A 19,038-nucleotide genomic window follows, 5' to 3' on the forward strand; every position below is an offset into this window, starting at 1 on the left:
GTTGCACAGATTGATGCTGTAGTGGAGCTGAGTGATGTTGTGGTGGCGACGATGATGCTGTGGCGTTCAGTGATGCTGTGGTAGCGCATAGTGATGTTGTGATGCCCCTGAGTGATGCTGTGGTGGTGCTGAGTGATGCTGTGGTGATGCGATAGATACAGTGAGTGCGATAGATAGATTGAGTGAGGGCGATAGAGTGAGGGCGATAGATAGATAGATAGATAGATAGAGTGAGGCCGATAGATAGAGTGAGGGCGATAGATAGATAGAGTGAGGGCGATAGATAGATAGATAGATAGAGTGAGGGAGATAGATAGATAGAGTGAGGAGGATAGATAGATAGAGTGAGGGCGATAGATAGATAGATAGAGTGAGGGCGATAGATAGATAGATAGATAGAGTGAGGACAATAGATAGATAGATAGAGTGAGGGCAATAGATAGATAGAGTGAGGGCAATAGATAGATAGAGTGAGGACGATAGATAGATAGAGTGAGAGCGATAGATAGATAGACAGATAGATAGAGTGAGGGCGATAGATAGGTAGATTGATAGAGTTAGGGCGATAGATAGATAGATGGTTGTGTGTGTGGTTGTGTGGTTGTGGTTGTGTGTGTTATGCTTTGTTTTGCTATGCTATATTTTGTTATGCTATGTTTTGTTATGCTGTGCTATGTTTTGTTGTGTTTGGTATGCCCTGCTATGTTTTGCTATGCTATGATATGTTTTGTTTCGCTATGCTATGTTTTGTTGTGTTTTGTTAAGCTATGCTATGTTTTGCTATGTTTTGTTATGCTACGTGTTCTGTTTTGTTATGCTATGCTATGTTTTGTTATGTTATGCTATGTTTTGTTATGCTATGCTATGTATTGTTTTGCTATCCTTTGTTTTGTTATGCTATGCTATGTTTTGTTTTTCTATCCCATGCTTTGTTTTGTTATGCTATGCTATGTTTTGGTGTGTTTTGTTATGCTATGCTATGCTTTGTTGTCTTTTATTATGCTATGCTTTGTTTGGCTATGTTTTGTTATGCTATGCTATGCTTTGTTTTGTTATGTTATGCTATGTTTTGTTGTATTTTGTTATGCTATGCTATGTTTTGCTATACTATGATATGTTTTGTTTTGTTATACTATGCTTTGCTATGCTATGTTATGCTATGCTATGTTTTGTTTTTCAATGTTTTGTTATGCTATGTTTTCATATGCTACGCTTTGTTTTGTTATGTTATGCTATGTTTTGTTATGTTATGCTATGTTTTGTTCTGCTATGTTTTGTTGTGTTTTGTTATGCTATGCTATGTTTTGTTATACTATGCTATGTTTTGTTTTGCTATGCTTTGTTATGTTATGCTATGCTTTGTTTTGTTATGCTATGTTATGCTATGCTGTTATGCTATGCTATGCTTTGTTGTGTTTTGCTGCTATGCTTTGTTGTGTTTTGCTATGCTATGTTTTGTTTTGTTATGCTATGCTATGTTTTTGCTATCCTATGCTTTGTTTTGTTATGCTGTGCTATGTTTTGTTATGCTATGCTATGTTTTGCTGTGTTTTGCTATGCTATGCTATGTTTTGCTGTGTTTTGCTATGCTATGCTTTGTTATGCTATGTTTTGTTATGCTATGCTATGTTTTGTTGTGTTTCATTATGCTATGCTTTGTTTTGTTTTGCTATGCTATGTTTTGTTATGCTGTGCTATGCTTTCTTATGCTATGTTTAGTTATGCTATGCTATGCTATGTTATGTTGTGTTTGCTATGCTATGTTTTGTTTTGTTATGCTATGTTTTGTTGTGTTTTGTTATGCTATGTTTTGTAGTGTTATGCTATGCTATGCTTTGTTTTGTTATACTTTGTTTTGTAATGCTGATTTGTTTTGCTATCATATGCTGTGTTTTCTTGTGCTATGCTATGCTTTGTTTTGCTATCCTATGCTTTGTTTTGTTATGCTATGCTATGTTTTGTTGTGTTTTGTTATGCTATGCTATGTTTTGTTATGCTATGCCTTGTTATATTATGTTTTGTTATGATATGCTATGTTTTGTTATGCTTTGCTTTGCTATGCTATGTTTTGTTTTGTTATGCTATTTTTTGTTGTGTTTTGTTATGCTATGCTATGCTTTGTTTAGTTATGCTATGTTTTGTTTTGCTATCCTATGCTTTGATTTGTTATGCTATGCTACGTTTTGTTTTGCTATCTTATGCTTTGTTGTGTTATGCTATGTTTTGTTGTGTTTTGTTATGCTTTGCTATGTTTTGCTATGCTATGTTTTGTTATGCTATGCTGTTTTGTTGTGTTTTATTATGCTATGCTTTGTTTTGCTATGCTATGTTTTGTTATGCTATGCTATGTTTTGTTATGATATACTGTTTTGTTATGCTTTGCTATGTTTTGCTATGCTATGTTTTGTTATGCTATGCTGTTTTGTTGTGTTTTATTATGCTATGCTTTGTTTTGCTATGCTATGTTTTGTTATGCTATGCTATGTTTTGTTATGATATACTGTTTTGTTATACTATGCTTTCTTTTGCTATGCTGTTTTGTTATGCTATGCTTTGTTAAGCTATGTTTAGTTAAGCTATGCTGTTTTGTTGGGTTTTTGTTATACTATGCTATGCTATGTTTTGCTATGCTATATATGTCTTGTTTTGTTTTACTATGCTTTGCTATGCTATGTTTTGTTATGCTATGTTGTGTTTTGTTATGCTATGCTATGTTTTGTTGTGTTTTGTTATGCTATGCATTATGTTATGCTATGTTTTGTTTTGTTATGCTGTGCTTTGTAATGCTTTGCTTTGTTTTGCTATGCTATGTTTTTTTATGCTATGTTTCGTTGTGTTTTGTTATGCTATGCTATGTTTTGTTATGCTATGCTATGTTTTTTAGTGTTATGCTATGCTTTGCTTTATTTTGTTATGCTATGCTATGTTTTGTTATGCTATGCTATGTTTTGTTGTGTTTTATGATATGCCATGCTATGCTTTGTTTTGTTATGCTAGGTTTTGTTTTGTTATGCTATGTTTGTTGTGTTTTGTTATGCTATGCTATGTTTTGTTGTGCTATGCGTTGTTTTGCTATGCTATGTTATGCTATGCTATGTTTTGTTGTGCTATGCTTCTCTCTGTTTTGTTGCGATATGCTATTCTTTGTTATGCTAAGCTATGTTTTGTTTTGCTATGTCTTGTTGTGTTTTGTTATGATATGTCATGCTATGCTTTGTTTTGTTATGCTATGCTATGTTTTGTTTTGTTATGCTGTTTTGTTGTGTTTTGTTATGCTATGCTATGATTTGTTGTGTTATGCTATGTTTCGTTGTGTTTTGTTATGCTATGCTATGTTTTGGTATGCTATGTTTTGTTATGCTATGCTATGTTGTGTTTTTTATGCTATGATATGTTTTATGTTATGCTATGTTTTGTTATGCTGTGCTTTGATATGCTATGCTATGTTTTGTGTGTTGCTATGTTTTGTTATGCTATGCTATGTTTTGTTATGCTATGCTACGTTTTGTTGTGTTATGCTATGCTTTTCTTTATTTTGTCATGCTATGCTATGTTTTGTTATGCTATGCTATGTTTTGTTGTGTTTTGTTATGATATGCCATGCTATGCTTTGTTTTGTTATGCTAGGTTTTGTTTTGTTATGCTATGTTTTGTTTTGTTTTGTTATGCTATGCTATGTTTTGTCATGCTATGCTTTGTTTTGCTATGCTATGTTATGCAATGTTTTGTTGTATTTTGTTATGCTATGCTATGCTCTGTTTTGTTGCGATATGCTATGCTATGCTTTGCTATGTTTTGTTATGCTGTTTTGTTGTGTTTTGTTATGATATGCCATGCTGTGCTTTGTTTTGTTGTGCTATGCTATGTTTTGTTTTGTTATGCTATGTTTTGTTGTGTTTTAGTATGCTATGCTATGTTTTGTTATGCCATGCTTTGTTTTGCTATGCTATGCTTTGTTTTGCTAGGCTATGTTATGCTATGCTATGGTTTGTTGTGCTATGTTTTGTTGTGTTTTTATGCTATGCTCTGTTTTGTTGTGTTGCTATGCTATGCTTTGTTATTCTATGCTATGTTTTGTTATGCTATGTTTTATTGTTTTGTTAAGCTATGCTTTGTTATGCTAGGTTTTGTTTTGTTATGCTATGTTTTGTTATGCTATGCTTTGTTTTGTTATGCTATGCTATTTAATGCTATGCTATGCTATGATATGTTTTGTTATGCTATGCTATGTTTTGTTATGCTATGCTATGTTTTGTTATGCTATGCTATGTTTTGTTGTGTTTTGTTATGCGTTGCTTTGTTTTGTTATGCTATGCTATGTTTTGTGATGCTATGCTGCTTTGTTGTGTTTTGTTATGCTATGCTATGCTTTGTTTTGTTATGCTATGTTTTGTTATGCTATGCTATGTTTTGTTGTGTTTTGTTATGTTATGTTTTGTTGTGTTTTGTTATGCTATACTATGTTTTGTTATGCTATACTATGTTTTGCTATCCTGGTGTGTGGTTATGTGTGTGTGGGGTTGTGTGTGTGTGTGTGGTTGTGTGTGTGTGGGGTTGTGTGTGTGGGGTTTTGTGTAGGGTTGTGTGGTTGGGTGTTTGGGGTTGTGTGTGTGTGGGGTTGTGTTGTGTGTTTGGGGTTGTGTGTGTGGGGTTGTTTGTGTGTGGGGTTATGTGTGTGTGTGTGGGGTTGTGTGTGTGGGGTTGTGTGTGTGGGATTGTGTGTGTGGGATTGTGTCTGTGGGGTTGTGGGGGGGGGTTGTGTGTGTGGGGTTGTGTGTGTGTGTGGGGTTGTGTGTGTGCGTGTGTTGCGTGTGTGTGGGTTTGTGGTTGTGTGTGTGGGGGGATTGTGTGTGGGGGTTGTGGTTGTGTGTGTGGGGTTGTGTGTGTGTGTGGGGTTGTGTGTGTGTGGGGGGGTTGTGTGTGTGGGTGGGGTTGTGTGGGGTTGTGTAGCTGTGGGTTTGTGTTTGTGTGTGGGGGGTTTGTGTGTGTGTGGGGTTGTGTGTGTGGGGGTTGTGTGTGTGGGGGCGTTGTGTGTGGGGTTGTGTGTGGTTGTGTGTGTGGCGGGGTTGTGTGTGTGTGGGGGGGTGTGTGTGGGGATGTTGTGTGTGTGGGGTTGTGGTTGTGTTTGTGTGGGGGGTTGTGGTTGTCTGTGTGGGGGGTTGTGTGGTGTGGGGTTGTGTGCGTGGGGGATTGTGTGGTGTGGGGTTGTGCGTGGGGGGTTGTTTGTGGGGGGTTGTGGTTGTGTGTGTGGGGGGTTGTGTGGTGTGGGGTTGTGTGTGGGGGATTGTGGTGTGTGTGTGGGGTTGTGTGTGTGGGGTTGTGTGGTTGTGTGTGGGGTTGTGTGAGTGTGGGGGGGTTGTGTGTGGGAGGTTGTGTGTGTGTGGGGGGATGTTTGTGTGACATTAATACTAAAAGCATCTCAAAATAAAGGAACACAAACATCGAGTTTGTGGAAAGAGAAAGCACATTGCAAGTCAAACGGCGCAGCAAAGCATTAACACAGCAACGTTCTTTGATGTTTGATGTTCTATGAACGAGAACTTCAAAGGGGCGCTGCTAAAGTTTTCGCTGGCGAAAGTGACACATGTTCTTTTATGTTTGATGTTCCTTGAAGGAGAACATCAAAGGGGCGCTGCTAAAGTCATTGCCGGCGAAAGTGATCTTGGGCGCTTAATGAGGCTGACACATGCACTGTGCCCGATCCGCCTGCAGACTGGGAGCATTTTTGAAAGTCCCTTACTATACTCTCGCTGAACAACGCATGCGCGTTGGTTCAGCGAGACCTAAAAATCACTGCTAGAACATGCAACATGGTCTTCTGCCTCGGATGCAGAGTCCGTCTCAGAGACATGTTCAGCTGCAGATTCAAAAAGCAAACCTACAACCTGCTGGATGGTCAGCTAGCAGGCATCTATTATGCTTACTTATGAAACTAACACAACAAACAAGACAACAATAAACAACACTGTCATATTCAAAACAAACTCAGCTGTATTAAACAGTAAATAGAACTGTTGACATATAAAGATCTGGAAAAAACTATGTATTCAGTCTACACAAGGAACGTTATACTCTAAAAGATACCTTTCATTTGCACAGACAGCTAGACTGAAGATCAACTGCACCTACTCTGCACAGACACAGCAAACACCAAAGATAGCCCACTGGAAAGGAAAATCAATTACACACAAGATAACACAATACAGATCTTGCACAAATCCAAATATGAATTTGATACAAATGTTATAAGATCAATATGCTGCAATTATTACATCCATTAAAAACCATACAAGCAGTGCAATGATATTATTTTTCAGTCATTACATCATCTAAACACCAGCCACACACATTGACAGCCAGAAGCCGGTTCACACAAACCACCAGAAAAAAAAACAGTTCAGACCCACCATCAGCCACAAGCCAGTCCACACAGGCCACCAGCCAAACAGCACTACACGCACACCGCCAGCCAAACGTCAGTTCACACACACACGGAAACGTATTCCCTGGTGTCTAGTGGTTTTCTGCCACTCCTCAACCCCTCTCTTGGGCAGATTGGCCTACCTAAGAAAAGTCTGATCTGCCCCAGGGAGAGAAAAAAACAAAGGACATATGTGGGCAATGCTGGGTAGTGACCCTTGGCCAAGAGGCTGGTCCTCCAACATCTAATATAAAACCAAACCCTTGTGCCTAGTGGTTGTCCATTCCCCCCCCGCCACAGATCGGGTTAAAAATTGTCCGATCTGCCCACAATGGGTGGGGGGCGGGGAGTAAAGCAGCCAAAACATTTCCCCAAAAATGGGGAGCAAGCCTTGTCCACTGGGCCGCTCCCTTGCATACATAAACTATATAATTCCTGGTTTCTAGTAGTTTTCTGATCTCCTTGGAGCTGTTTGACCTAAAAATGACTGCTCTGTCTGCAGTTCAGGGCAGAAAACAGCCAAAACGTCCCCAAAAATGAGGAGCGAACCTTGCCTAAGGGCCTGCTCCCCAACATTTAGCATTAGTACATTGTCTAGTGGTTTTCTGCCCTCCTTGGGTGCAGTTCAGCCAGCAAATTTGTCAACCTGCCCAAAACATGTGACAAAAGAATGGGTATCAACCCTTGCCCGAGTGCCGCTCCCCACAACAAAAACACATCTCTGGTGTGTGGTCGGTGCATTCCAGCTGCTCAGTCACGGTACCTCCTGCAATCCGGCAACAGGAATGCACTTTAGAGAGACACCGGGAGGGAATGGAAAAACTCTTTCCTTTCTCCTAGTATCTCTCTGCCATCCTGATCCCTCCTGGGTGCGAAAACCTGTTTTCTGGCTGTGCTGGAAGCAAATGGTTTCCAGCGCGCCCGTGCCTTTTGATGAAGTCGGGTCTCTGTGCCTGCACTGACGTTTTCAGATCGCCGGGGAGGAGTCATGGCGGCAACGGATGTGCTTCCGCTGCCATCCATGGTGGGGGCATGAGGCGGGGGGCCTGTGGAGGGGGCACCAGCACTTACCCATGTGGGGAGAGGGGGTGATACTAGAATATGCTTGACATCTCCTCAGCACCCGAGGGCCAATGCTCAGGACGTGTCCAGCACGTCTTTAGTACCCAAGAAGTTAAACAACAGTGGAGGAGATAATCACAAATTGACACAAGACCTGTTGCAGTTATATATTTTTTGCAATAGACAAATCTTTACATAGATAATTAGAATTATTAACTTCAGTCACAATTATTGCAATAATCAAAATACAGATATGTGCACTATTACAACAGATGTTTAGGTTGCTCCCTTTGCTGTGTTATTTGCGACCATAAAAATCTGTGAATAGTTTTGTTTTTTTCTCATATTTACTATTTGTATTTTAATGTTTTCTCTGTCTTCAGAAAGATGCCGTTGAAACCGTTTACATATCCACTGCCTGAAACACGATTTCTTCATGCTGGAACAAGTGTTTATAAGTTTAAAATCAAATATGGCACCAGCATCAAGTAAGTGCCCACTTTTATTTGAATGAACTAAATGTATACAGCTTCTAAACATATTGCTGCTGTCAACTAGATTTGTTCCATAAAGTTAGATGGGGAAAGTTTGATTGTTTTCTTCCCTCCGGTTCAAGCTTTTCCCCCAACCTCTCTAGGAAACAAAGCTAATTTCGCAGAAGCAGAGGCTTCTGCAACGCTTTGTTAACCCCTTCTGCGCTGATGACGAGCTCAGCTCGTCATGAGGTTTACCTGTCGTGCGCTCTTGACGAGCTGAGCTCGTCATGAACTGCGGGGGTTTTAAAAACGTCAGCGCGCAGCGGGAAAACCCGCCGCGCACATGTGGTTAAAGCCTTAACCAGTACTTTAGGTGAAATATACAAATTTACACAAGACATGCCAAATCTGTAACTGTCTCCTTGTATTTTTATTATTCTTCATAAAAGCCATAGAGCTTCTGTTTGGATGCAATCAGCTAATAGAGAGCTGAACATATCTGAAATGGGTGCAGCTCAAATAAATAACCATCTTAATTTGAACACTAACACCTCCATTCCATGTGTGGAGGAATTTGCAGTTGTTTCCAACCTTGGATTATAGAGTTTAGGGCAATACCACATTGCTGCTGCTCAAGTATCAGCTGAATATTGTGTTGAAAACTTCAGATCGGAAACTGGATGGAAATGATGAATTACTATGAAACTGGTGTGGTAATTCCCATTCCTGTTAAATACCCTAATTTTTCAGGATCCCTCTTGAAGCTGGTAGCTAATTCTACATCCTAAAAATCAGTATCTCAGGGATTTCGGGTGCACAATTCCCTACGTGGGACTTTCTCACCACTTTGAATGTAGGTCTTAGTGGGTGTTTTTGAAAAGTTTATATCTTAAGTTAGTGGGGGCATCACAGTGATTGCATACACAACATTGAATCTTATTTGCCTTACTTTCCCCTACACAATGCCACTTGCGAAAAGGGGCCATTTGTCTCAAGTTCCCTTTTCTCTCCTTGTACCTCCCTCACCACAGCTAGCTTTGATTACAACTATTGTACCAGACTAATTTCCCCTAGGTTTTCCTGCAGTATAGAATGTAATGTGTTGCCATTGTATTAACATGCTGCAGTATCGAACATTCGTACAAGTAGGTCATGATGTAACAGAACAGAGCAGGTATCTTTTGAAAGAGACAGCTGAAGGCTGGATGAGATCTCTGTGGGTGGGGCACCTACTGGATAATCCTATCTCAACCTACTGCTGCCTTGATGTGGAAATCCAGCACAACTTACCAATAGTGAAGAGAGCAAGGAAGAACGTGAATCTATTAACCAAAGCTTTGGCTTAAGCATCCCAACACTTGAGTGAGATTCTCGACACCCTGACCAAAGCATCACTAGAACATTGATAGCCCACTTTCTGTTATGTTATGCACAGCAATAGATTGATGCAGTCTTTTCAGATGCTTGTATTAATATGTTGGGGGGTTTTAGTTTAATATTGACACTCTCAGCACTTGTTTAGGCTTAGAAGATGCGTTAGAGTTTAGAACTCACCCCTTCATGCTCGACTGACAGAGCACGAGGCTCATCATCAGGAGTTGCCCCTTCAGATATTCGTGCTCTGCAGTTTTTCTCCGCAAGGCCACCTGACGAGTCTAGGCGCAAGGAGTGAGCAGCGTGCTGGCCAGCTTGGACACATGGAGTCAACTGGCTACTGTCCCCTCAGCAGTGCACATGATACTGCTGGTGCATTTCAAGAACAGTGGTGGTGTTAAGTGTAGCAATGGATGCTCTTTTGAATAGGTATATCATTGCAACATCACAGATGTACATGTTCATGCATCCATTCTTGATAAACACTAGATTGCACACTTTAATGGACTCTTTACAATAGGTTACTGGAGTGCTTAGGTGCTAGATCATTGACCGGAGGTACAGATGAAGGGTTTGAATGTCAGGGCACTGGTGAAGGAATAACGTGTTTCTTGTTTTTCTAATGAGACACTGGGGTAGGAGGTGTTAAATACCTTCTTTGGCATCAGTGGGAGTAATACACTTCTGAGTTTTGGCATTTTAAAAGAACACAAAAGCAAACAATTTGGAAAAAAAGGGGTTTGCTTTTAAAACCGCTTGCTCCCCCTGAAGTTGAAATTAATGTGCAATGTAGCAGGTTCTGTAGTAGGGGATCTCTGTGTATAGTCATAATCTAGTGAATAGTCCCGCCCATGTGCGGGGACCCCGGAGCAATCAATCTCTTAAGCTGTCTTCTTTGCAGTCCTGCATAGACACTTAAGAGAAAATCAAAGACAAATAATGCAGCCGATAATTACAAGGCTACACTGGCCAGTACTTCAACTTAAAGTGAAAAGGATAGCCAAATAAAGTCAAATTTCACACATATTGCCAAGTTTCACCCATAGAGAAACTTCCCTTCACCAAAATCCTTGAAATGATAGAGAGGAAGGGTTGGACAGACAAGCCCCCATAGGCTGCCATTATGTGTCTGGAAAAGGGATACCGTGCCTTTAAGGAACTCTCCAGAGACCCTCGTTATCCCAAGATGCACAGCCAAAGTCCTTTTACTTCCAGTTATTTTTTCCGGCTCATGCTAGCAGGACCCTGGAGCATTGAGCTCTCCCTTTTTGGGTATTTCTTCAATTTGTTGCACTTTTCCAGTGTTTTGAGTGTTTCACTCGCTGTCTGGGGTCTTCCTCTTCCATTTGCTGTGTTTTTTAACCAGTTTTACCACCTCTTTCTGCCGAAAAGGCCAGCTTTATTCAACAAGTGCCCTGAGTGTGGTAGGAAGAAGGCTAAATCTGACTCCCACAGAGTATGCATACTCTGTCTCCCTTCCACCCATGTCCCTGAGTCTTGTGATATCTGACACTCTTTCTCCAGGAGGACCCTGCATGACAGGGACAAGATTCGTCTCGAAGGCCTGGAGCAGACATGAAGAACCAGGTGGGACTTCTGGGCATGAAGGGACTCAGTCATCATCCTCTGCCCGTGCTTCGGCCTCTGGGGGGATCCCCAGTCAAGAAAAGGCCCAGAAAAGGCACAGATCCCGGTCGACGTCGATAGCTTCGACGTCGGCGTCGAGAGGTATGACCACCATCTGCTCCCCGTCGACCCAGGGCTCTGGGTCCAAGCGGCGTCGCCGCTCGATGTCGAGGGGCAGGACGTCGAGACCTCGGACGAGGTCGATGTCGAGGACTTCACCGGCGTCGACACACCATCGACGTCGAGATGAGTCCAGGAGGCAACGGCGCTCGCCGTCGAGGCTGTACCGCCGTTCGCCGTCAACATCGACATGACGGTCGACGTCAAGGAGAGGCAAGTCGACGTCTCGAAGATCGACGTTGAGAAGTAGAAAGTCGAAGAGGTCGACGTCGAGGAAAGAAAAATCAACGTCAAGGAGACGTTCAAGGACCAGGACAGTGTCCCCTGCCTCAGTGGTCAGTCTGTCGTCTTCATTGGCGAGCTCCGGGTCGCGGCGGCGCCGGCACTAGGCCACAAAGAGGTCTGCTCAGAACATCTTCTTCGAGGCCTGCTCAGAAGAAGAGGAGAGTGGTGAGGTCATCGGAATCGGAGTATTCACGGACCTACTCACCTTCTAGGCCCAGGACGCCTACGCCTCCATCACTGCCTCCGAGGATGCCTCCTCCGCAGCTTCCTCCTCCTCCGGTCGACGTCGATAGCTTCGACATCGGTGTCGAGAGGTATGACCACCATCTGCTCCCCGTCGACCCAGGGCTCTGGGTCCAAGCGGCGTTGCCACTCGACGTCGAGGGGCAGGACGTCGAGACCTCGGACGAGGTCGATGTCGAGGGCTTCACCGGCGTCGACACACCATCGACGTCGAGATGAGTCCAGGAGGCAACGGCACTTGCCGTCTAGGCTGTACTGCCGTTCTCCGTCAAAGTTGACACGACGGTCGACGTCAAGGAGAGGCAAGTCGACGTCGAAGAGTTCGTCGACGTCTCGAAGATCGACGTCGAGAAGTAGAAAGTCGAAGAGGTCGAAGTTGAGGAAAGAAAAATCGACGTCGAGGAGACGTTCCAGGACCAGGACAGTGTCCCCTGCCTCAGTGGTCAGTCTGTCGTCTTCATTGGCAAGCTCCCGGTCGCGGCGGCGCCGGCACTCGGCCACAAAGAGGTCTGCTCAGAACATCTTCTTCGAGGCCTGCTCAGAAGAAGAGGAGAGTGGTGAGGTCATCGGAATCGGAGTATTCTCGGACCTACTCACCTTCTAGGCCCAGGACGCCTACGCCTCCATCACTGCCTCCGAGGATGCCTCCTCCGCAGCTTCCTCCTCCTCCGGTCGACGTCGATTGCTTCGACATCGGTGTCGAGAGGTATGACCACCATCTGCTCCCCGTCGACCCAGGGCTCTGGGTCCAAGCGGCGTCACCACTCGACGTCGAGGGGCAGGACGTCGAGACCTCGGACGAGGTCGATGTCGAGGACTTCACCGGCGTCGACACACCATCGACGTCGAGATGAGTCCAGGAGGCAACGGCACTTGCCGTCTAGGCTGTACTGCCGTTCTCCGTCAAAGTTGACACGACGGTCGACGTCAAGGAGAGGCAAGTCGACGTCGAAGAGTTCGTCGACGTCTCGAAGATCGACGTCGAGAAGTAGAAAGTCGAAGAGGTCGAAGTTGAGGAAAGAAAAATTGACGTCGAGGAGACGTTCAAGGACCAGGACAGTGTCCCCTGCCTCAGTGGTCAGTCTGTCGTCTTTATCGGCGAGCTCCCGGTCGCGGCGGCACCGGCACTCTGCCGCAAAGAGGTCTTCTCCAGAACATCTTCCTCGAGGCCTGCTCAGAAGAAGAGGAGAGTGGTGAGGTCATCGGAATCGGAGTATTCACAGACCTACTCACCTTCTAGGCCCAGGACGCCTACGCCTCCATCACTGCCTCCGAGGATGCCTTCTCCGCAGCTTCCTCCTCCTCCTCCACTTCCACCGCCTCCTACACCGCCCCTGCCTCCTCTTCCACCGCCTCCCTGACCTCCACAACCTCGGCCTGATCAAGGTCTAGAGGAAGGGATCGCACTCGCAGTAGACACCGCTCCTCCACAAGGTCCCGTCATCGCTATCGGAGGGACAGGTCGTGGTCCCGTTACACGGGCTCCTCCAGTGACCAGAGGTATTCTCCAACATTATCGGATTCCCCTCCTACGAGAGTGTCACCTGTGGACGACATTGTGACATTTCAGGAGGGGCTGCTGAGGGGGGCAGCGAATTTATGGATCACATTGACGGTACCCACACCATCTACCTCTGTGATCTTTGAGACTTTGCACAAATGGCATCTCTCTCGCCCGTTGTTGCCCTTGGTGCCAGGACTGGATGAAACGGCCATGGAGCTATTTCTGACCCCAGCTTCTGTGAAGTCGGCTCCATCTCGGCTGCTAAAGAAGTACAGGCTCCGGGATTCTGATCCGGCGTTCTTGAGGTCAGATCCTGTACCGGATTCTGTCATTGTGACAGTAGCCAAGAAAAAGCATGCTACTGCTCCGTCTTCTACGGTGCTTCCGGACAAGGAGAGCCGTCAGATGGACTCAGCCGGATGGAAGGTTTGCGGTACAGCTGCCACCTCAATAAAAGCGGCACTCTTGGGTCACTATGACCGCGCTTTGTGGGAGTCTCTGCAACAGTTTATTGAGCTCCTCCCGAGGGATAGGAGAGAAGACTTCCAGGAGATATTGAAGGAGGCCATGATGGTCTCCAATCAAGTCATCAGCTCTGCGGCGGACGCCTCTCTCCTGGCGGCTCATGTTTATTGCCATGGAATTAATTTAAGACGCCATTCCTGGTTGCGCCTTACCTCTCTCAAACCGGAGGCGCAGCAGAGAGTCGCAAATTTGCCGTTCTCTGGATCGACGCTCTTCGGGACGCATGCGGATGAGGAGATGGCCCGCATGAAGGCAGAAGTAGAGACATTGAAGGCCGTTGGTTTGGAGAAACCAAAGGAACAACGGAAGTCCTTCCGTCCGTTCCAGAGGAGGAGGTATGGTTCCCAGAAACGAGGACAAGGTTGTCAAGCTTGCCAGCAGCAACAACAACAGCAGCAGTACCAGCGGCAGCCTTTCCAGAAGCGTTAGAGGGCCAGAGGTGTCCAGCAGTCCTCCTCGGCAAACAAGGGCCCAGCTGGGTTTAAGCCCTGAGGTGCTACTTCCCCCTTGTCCGTTACCCGCTCCGGTGGGGGGAAGCATACAAAATTACTTGGCAGAGTGGAGAAAAATTACTCAGGACAAGTGGGTGCTTAATATTGTTTGCAATGGACACAGTCTTCGTTTTGTCAGCCCTCCTCCAGCAATTCCACCGGTTCGCACGCAGTTCCAACTGCGCGAGATCCAAGCGGAGGCCGATACCCTGTTAAGAAAAAGGGCGATAGAAGACGTCCCTTTGTCTCAAAGGGGAAAGGGTCTTTACTCACGGTTCTTCCTAGTGCGCAAGAAGGACAAGAACGAGTTCAGGCCCATTCTGGATTTGCGACAAGCAAACAAATCGAATCGCAGGGAAACGTTTCGCATGCTGTCTTTGCACCAGATTTATCCTCAGCTGCAAAGAGGAGACTGGCTTTGCGCAATAGATCTACAGGATGCGTACTTCCATGTGCCCATTGCACGGAAACACCGGAAGTTCCTGCGCTTTCTAGTCGGCACCAATCACTATCAGTACACCGTACTACCGTTTGGACTGAAGTCTGTACCCAGGACTTTTTCAAAATGCATGGCAGTGGTGGCAGCGCACCTGAGAAAGAACAAGGCGTTTGTCTACCCGTACCTGGACGACTGGTTGATCAAAGCCTCCACCTTCCAGGAAGCGCAATTGCACTTCAACAGGACGGCCGTTCTGTTGAACCAACTGGGGTTGCACATAAACATGTCCAAGTCTGTTCCGACTCCTTTCCAGTGCCTACAGTACTTGGGAGCCTCCATCGATACTCTTTCAGCAAGCGTGTCTCCTTCGGAGGAGCGGCGCTTATCGATCCTTCAGAAGGCTCAGGCTCTCATAGCTGTTCCATCTACGACAGTGAGGGCGGTGTCTTCTCTACTGGGGTCGATGGCCTCTTGCATCTTCCTCACGCCACACGCACGCCTCCACATGAAGCCGCTGCAGGAATGTCTGGAGGATCAGTGGGACCAGAAGCGGGGGAGCTGGGACGACAGGATCCGGCTGTCCCTTCACGCTCAATAGTCCCTGAGATGGTGGTGCTCAGCTGAAAATCTCCTCAAAGGGGTTCCATTCCACAAGGACATTCCCATTCAGACTATCGTCACGGATGCTTCTCTCCACGGCTGGGGAGCACATTCAGACCATCTACAGATCCAGGGATCGTGGTCCCCGGCGGAATCCACGTATCACATCAATTTCCTGGACCTCAGAGCTGTTCACTTGGCACTAAAGTGCTTTCATCTGTCCTTCCAGACCAACTCCTTGCTTGTACAGACGGACAATACGACCACAATGTATTACCTCCACAAGCAGGGGGGCTCGAGATCGCGCACATTGTCACAAGAAGCGCAGGCGATCTGGCACTGACTGCTAGCCAGAGGACTGACGATAAAGGCTACCCATCTGCCAGGTGTGCAGAATGCTCAGGCGGACGCACTCAGCAGGCTGGTGCAAGAAAACCACGAGTGGGTTCTAAACGACGAGGTGCTAGGAAACATCTTCGACAGGTGGGGCACTCCAGACGTAGATGTGTTCGCCACCGCCGAAAACAGAAAATGCCGAGACTTTGCCTCGAGGTATTACCAACCGGGGACTCTGGGGAATGCACTATGGATCAGCTGGTCTAACAGCTTTCTGTACGCTTTTCCACCCATTCCTCTGATTCCGGCGGTACTCATCAAGCTGTCTCAGTCCAGAGCACGGATGATCCTCCTTGCTCCGGAGTGGCCCCAACAGTGGTGGTTCACGGACCTGCTTCACAGGTCTCTCCTACCCCACCTGCGGCTACCGTGTTAGCCGGACCTTCTCACGAAGTTCGGGGGGCAGATGGTGCACCCCAACCTCTCATCGTTGAGTTTGGCGGCATGGCTCCTGAGATAGTGCATTATGGACACCTGAATATGCCTGACGATTGCATGGATATATTCAAGGAGGCTAAGCGACCTTCCACTAGGACTTCCTATGCCTACAAATGGAAGAGGTTCTGCATCTGGTGCACTTCCAAGAACTATGATCCGACGACGTGCAAGGAAGATGTCATTCTTCCATACCTTTTGCATTTGGCTCAATCTGGCCTTAATTTTCATTCTATTAAGGTTCACCTTGAAGCATTAACTGCGTTTAGGAAATGCCCTTCACAGACATCCTTCTTCCAGATTCCTGTGATTAAAGATTTTTTGGAAGGATTGAAGAAAGTGTTTCCTCCTGTTCGGCGTCCTTCGCCTTCATGGGAGCTGAATGTGGTGCTGTCCAGGTTGATGAAGGAACCTTTTGAACCTAGTCATAAGGCTTCACTACAGCACTTATCATGGAAGGCGGCTTTCCTCGTGGCCATTACAACGGCCCACAGGGTGAGTGAAATTCAGGCATTGTGTTGCCAAGAACCCTTATACTGAATTTCATGTTGCTAAGGTTGTGATGCGTACTCACCCTAAGTTCCTTCCTAAGGTTATTTCGGATTTCCATGTCAATCAGACTATAACTTTACCTACGTTTTTCCAAAATCCTTCCACTCCAGCGGAAAGGTCTCTTTATTCCCTGGATGTCAGAAGGGTGTTGAAATTCTACTTGGATAAGACCAAGGATATTCGTAGGTCAGACCAATTGTTTGTCAATTATGGGCCGTCAGTCAATTTCGAGGTGGATTGTGTCATGTATCCAGTTATGTTATCAGAAAGCTAACGACCTTAGGGGGTAAGCCTAAGGCCCATTCCACCAGGGGCAAAGCAGCTACAACGGCTTTGCTACGTAATGTTCCCATTGCAGATATCTGCAGGGCTGCCACTTGGAAGTCGGTCCATATCTTTGCGAAGCCCTACTGTCTGGACTCTGGTGCCAGGGCAGATGCTCAGGTTGGGCAGGCTTCGTTGAGAAATCTGTTTGCACAGTAAGAGTGTTGTCTTTTTCCTCCACCGCCAGATTGGTTCTGATGGGATGGGCTTGCCATTCTATTCACTAGATTATGACTATACACAGAGATCCCCTACTCCAAAGGAGGAGTTTCTTACCTGTAACTCCAGTTCTGTAGTAGGGGTATCTCTGTTATAGTCATAAGTGCCCGCCTTCCTCCCCGGTGGAGAAAATGATAATGTACTGTATGCTACAGGCCTTCTTGCTTTATACACCTTCAAAAGAACTGAAAGTAAAAGGACTTTGGCTGTGCATCCTGGGATACCGAGAGTCTCTGGAGAGTTCCTTAAAGGCACGGTATCCCTTTTCCAGACACATAATGGCAGCCTATGGGGGCTTGTCTGTCCAACCCTTCCTCTCTATCATTTCAAGGATTTTGGTGAAGGGAAGTTTCTCTATGGGTGAAACTTGGCAATATGTGTGCAATTTGTTTTTATTTGGCTATCCTTTTCACTTTAAGTTGAAGTACTGGCCAGTGTAGCCTTGTAATTATAGGCTGCATTATTTGTCTTTCATTTTCTCTTAAGTGTCTATGCAGGACTGCAAAGAAGACAGTTTAAGAGATTATTTTTGATTGCTCCGGGGTCCCCACACATGGGCAGGACTATTCACTAGATTATGACTATAACAGAGATACCCCTACTACAGAACTGGAGTTACAGGTAAGAAACTACTCCTTCTGTCCATTTAGTCTACCCGTTTTTTTCACAAATGACTGTCCACTTTTTGGACCTTTACTTGTGATTAACTCTTTCTGAGTCTCACTCACAGTACATTCATGGTAGTTAGACGGAGCTTGTTTACCACTTGTGTCCTTCTTATAATGTAAGTTCGCTGATACACAGCTAGGGTCAGGGACACTGGGATGGTTGCATATAAACATGTGGGCACACGTGTGTAGGGTGCACACTTAAAAATACCATTGTATGCAGCTCAGTAATTGTGCACAGGTAGCCTGACTCAGAAGGGATTCTGCAAGAATTGCTGCTGACCTGGGGTAGACTATATAGTATTAGTGGGCATACATAGATAGTTCAGGAGGGCTTACTGGAAAATCTGTAGTGTGCGGAATCAGCCTGGGGGGCCTGCACACCTTTGTATAATTACCCCCTGGGAGGAGGGGACCTAGGCCTACTTCCTATCCGTGGTGGCTTGCATCACCCCGAGGTTCGACGCAACAAAGAAGAAACCTTGCGAGTGCAGAGCAGGATCCTGGAACCCATCTCCGGGACCCAGAAGAAGACAGAAATGTGAGGAAAATGTGACTTTTTAGCTAAATTTGAGGTATTCAGGGGATTTTGCATAAGAAAATGTTGGGAAGGTCCACGCAAGCCACACCTCCTTGGACTGCTCGGGTTTCTAGTTTTCAGATATGTCTGGGTTTGATAGGTTTTCCAAGATGGCGGCAGAGCTCAGGACCAAAACCGCATGTGCCCCCTTGCTAATACACGTCATTTTGTGATAAAGACAGAAAAGACTAATATTACTGCACAACCATCTATTCCTCAACTACACCCACATACTGGTTGGATTTGGCACCAGGGTGAGTGAAAGGTTCAAAATGTAAATTTTATTACCGAAATTTCACAGAAATTAAATGCACTGTTACTAAATGAAAGTTAAAAAAACAACACAGCTTGTGAACTATAAAGTCATGACAAGGCGCAAACTGCTTTACAGCCCATTCACATACCTTTCACACATGGCACACACAAAGCCATTCACACCGCCAGATGTGGGCCCAGTACATTATAGTGCTCACATCAACAGACAGCGCCATTCAAGGGCCCTTCACTTTCATGCACCCACATACTGAAACAACAATCACACCGGCTGGTGACTGATGGAGTGTGTGGACTGGTGTTTGGCTGATAATATGTGAAGTGACAAGCAGCAAGCCACTACATACACACCGCAAGCCAGATACCAGCTCACACACCACCAGCCAAGCGCCAGTCCACGTCCACTGCCAGGCAAGCTGTAGTCC

The 19,038-nt window shown here is 45.4% G+C and overlaps 1 protein-coding gene across 8 annotated transcripts in view; it reads left to right on the forward strand.

The window, feature by feature from the left end:
* Positions 1 to 19,038, forward strand: part of MAJIN (membrane anchored junction protein) — an 801,090-nt gene that overhangs the window by 110,382 nt on the left and 671,670 nt on the right. For 7 of the 8 annotated variants that reach the window (XM_078660571.1, XM_078660573.1, XM_078660568.1 and 4 more), the window contains one exon: positions 7,867 to 7,971. In XM_078660571.1, the coding sequence (XP_078516697.1) occupies positions 7,867 to 7,971 (105 nt within the window). The remainder of the gene's footprint in view (positions 1 to 7,866; positions 7,972 to 19,038) is intronic. The other variant, XM_078660574.1, reaches the window with a different exon arrangement.

This window comes from Lissotriton helveticus, chromosome 9 (genome assembly GCF_964261635.1).
Source record: "Lissotriton helveticus chromosome 9, aLisHel1.1, whole genome shotgun sequence".
Classification (NCBI taxonomy): domain Eukaryota; kingdom Metazoa; phylum Chordata; class Amphibia; order Caudata; family Salamandridae; genus Lissotriton; species Lissotriton helveticus.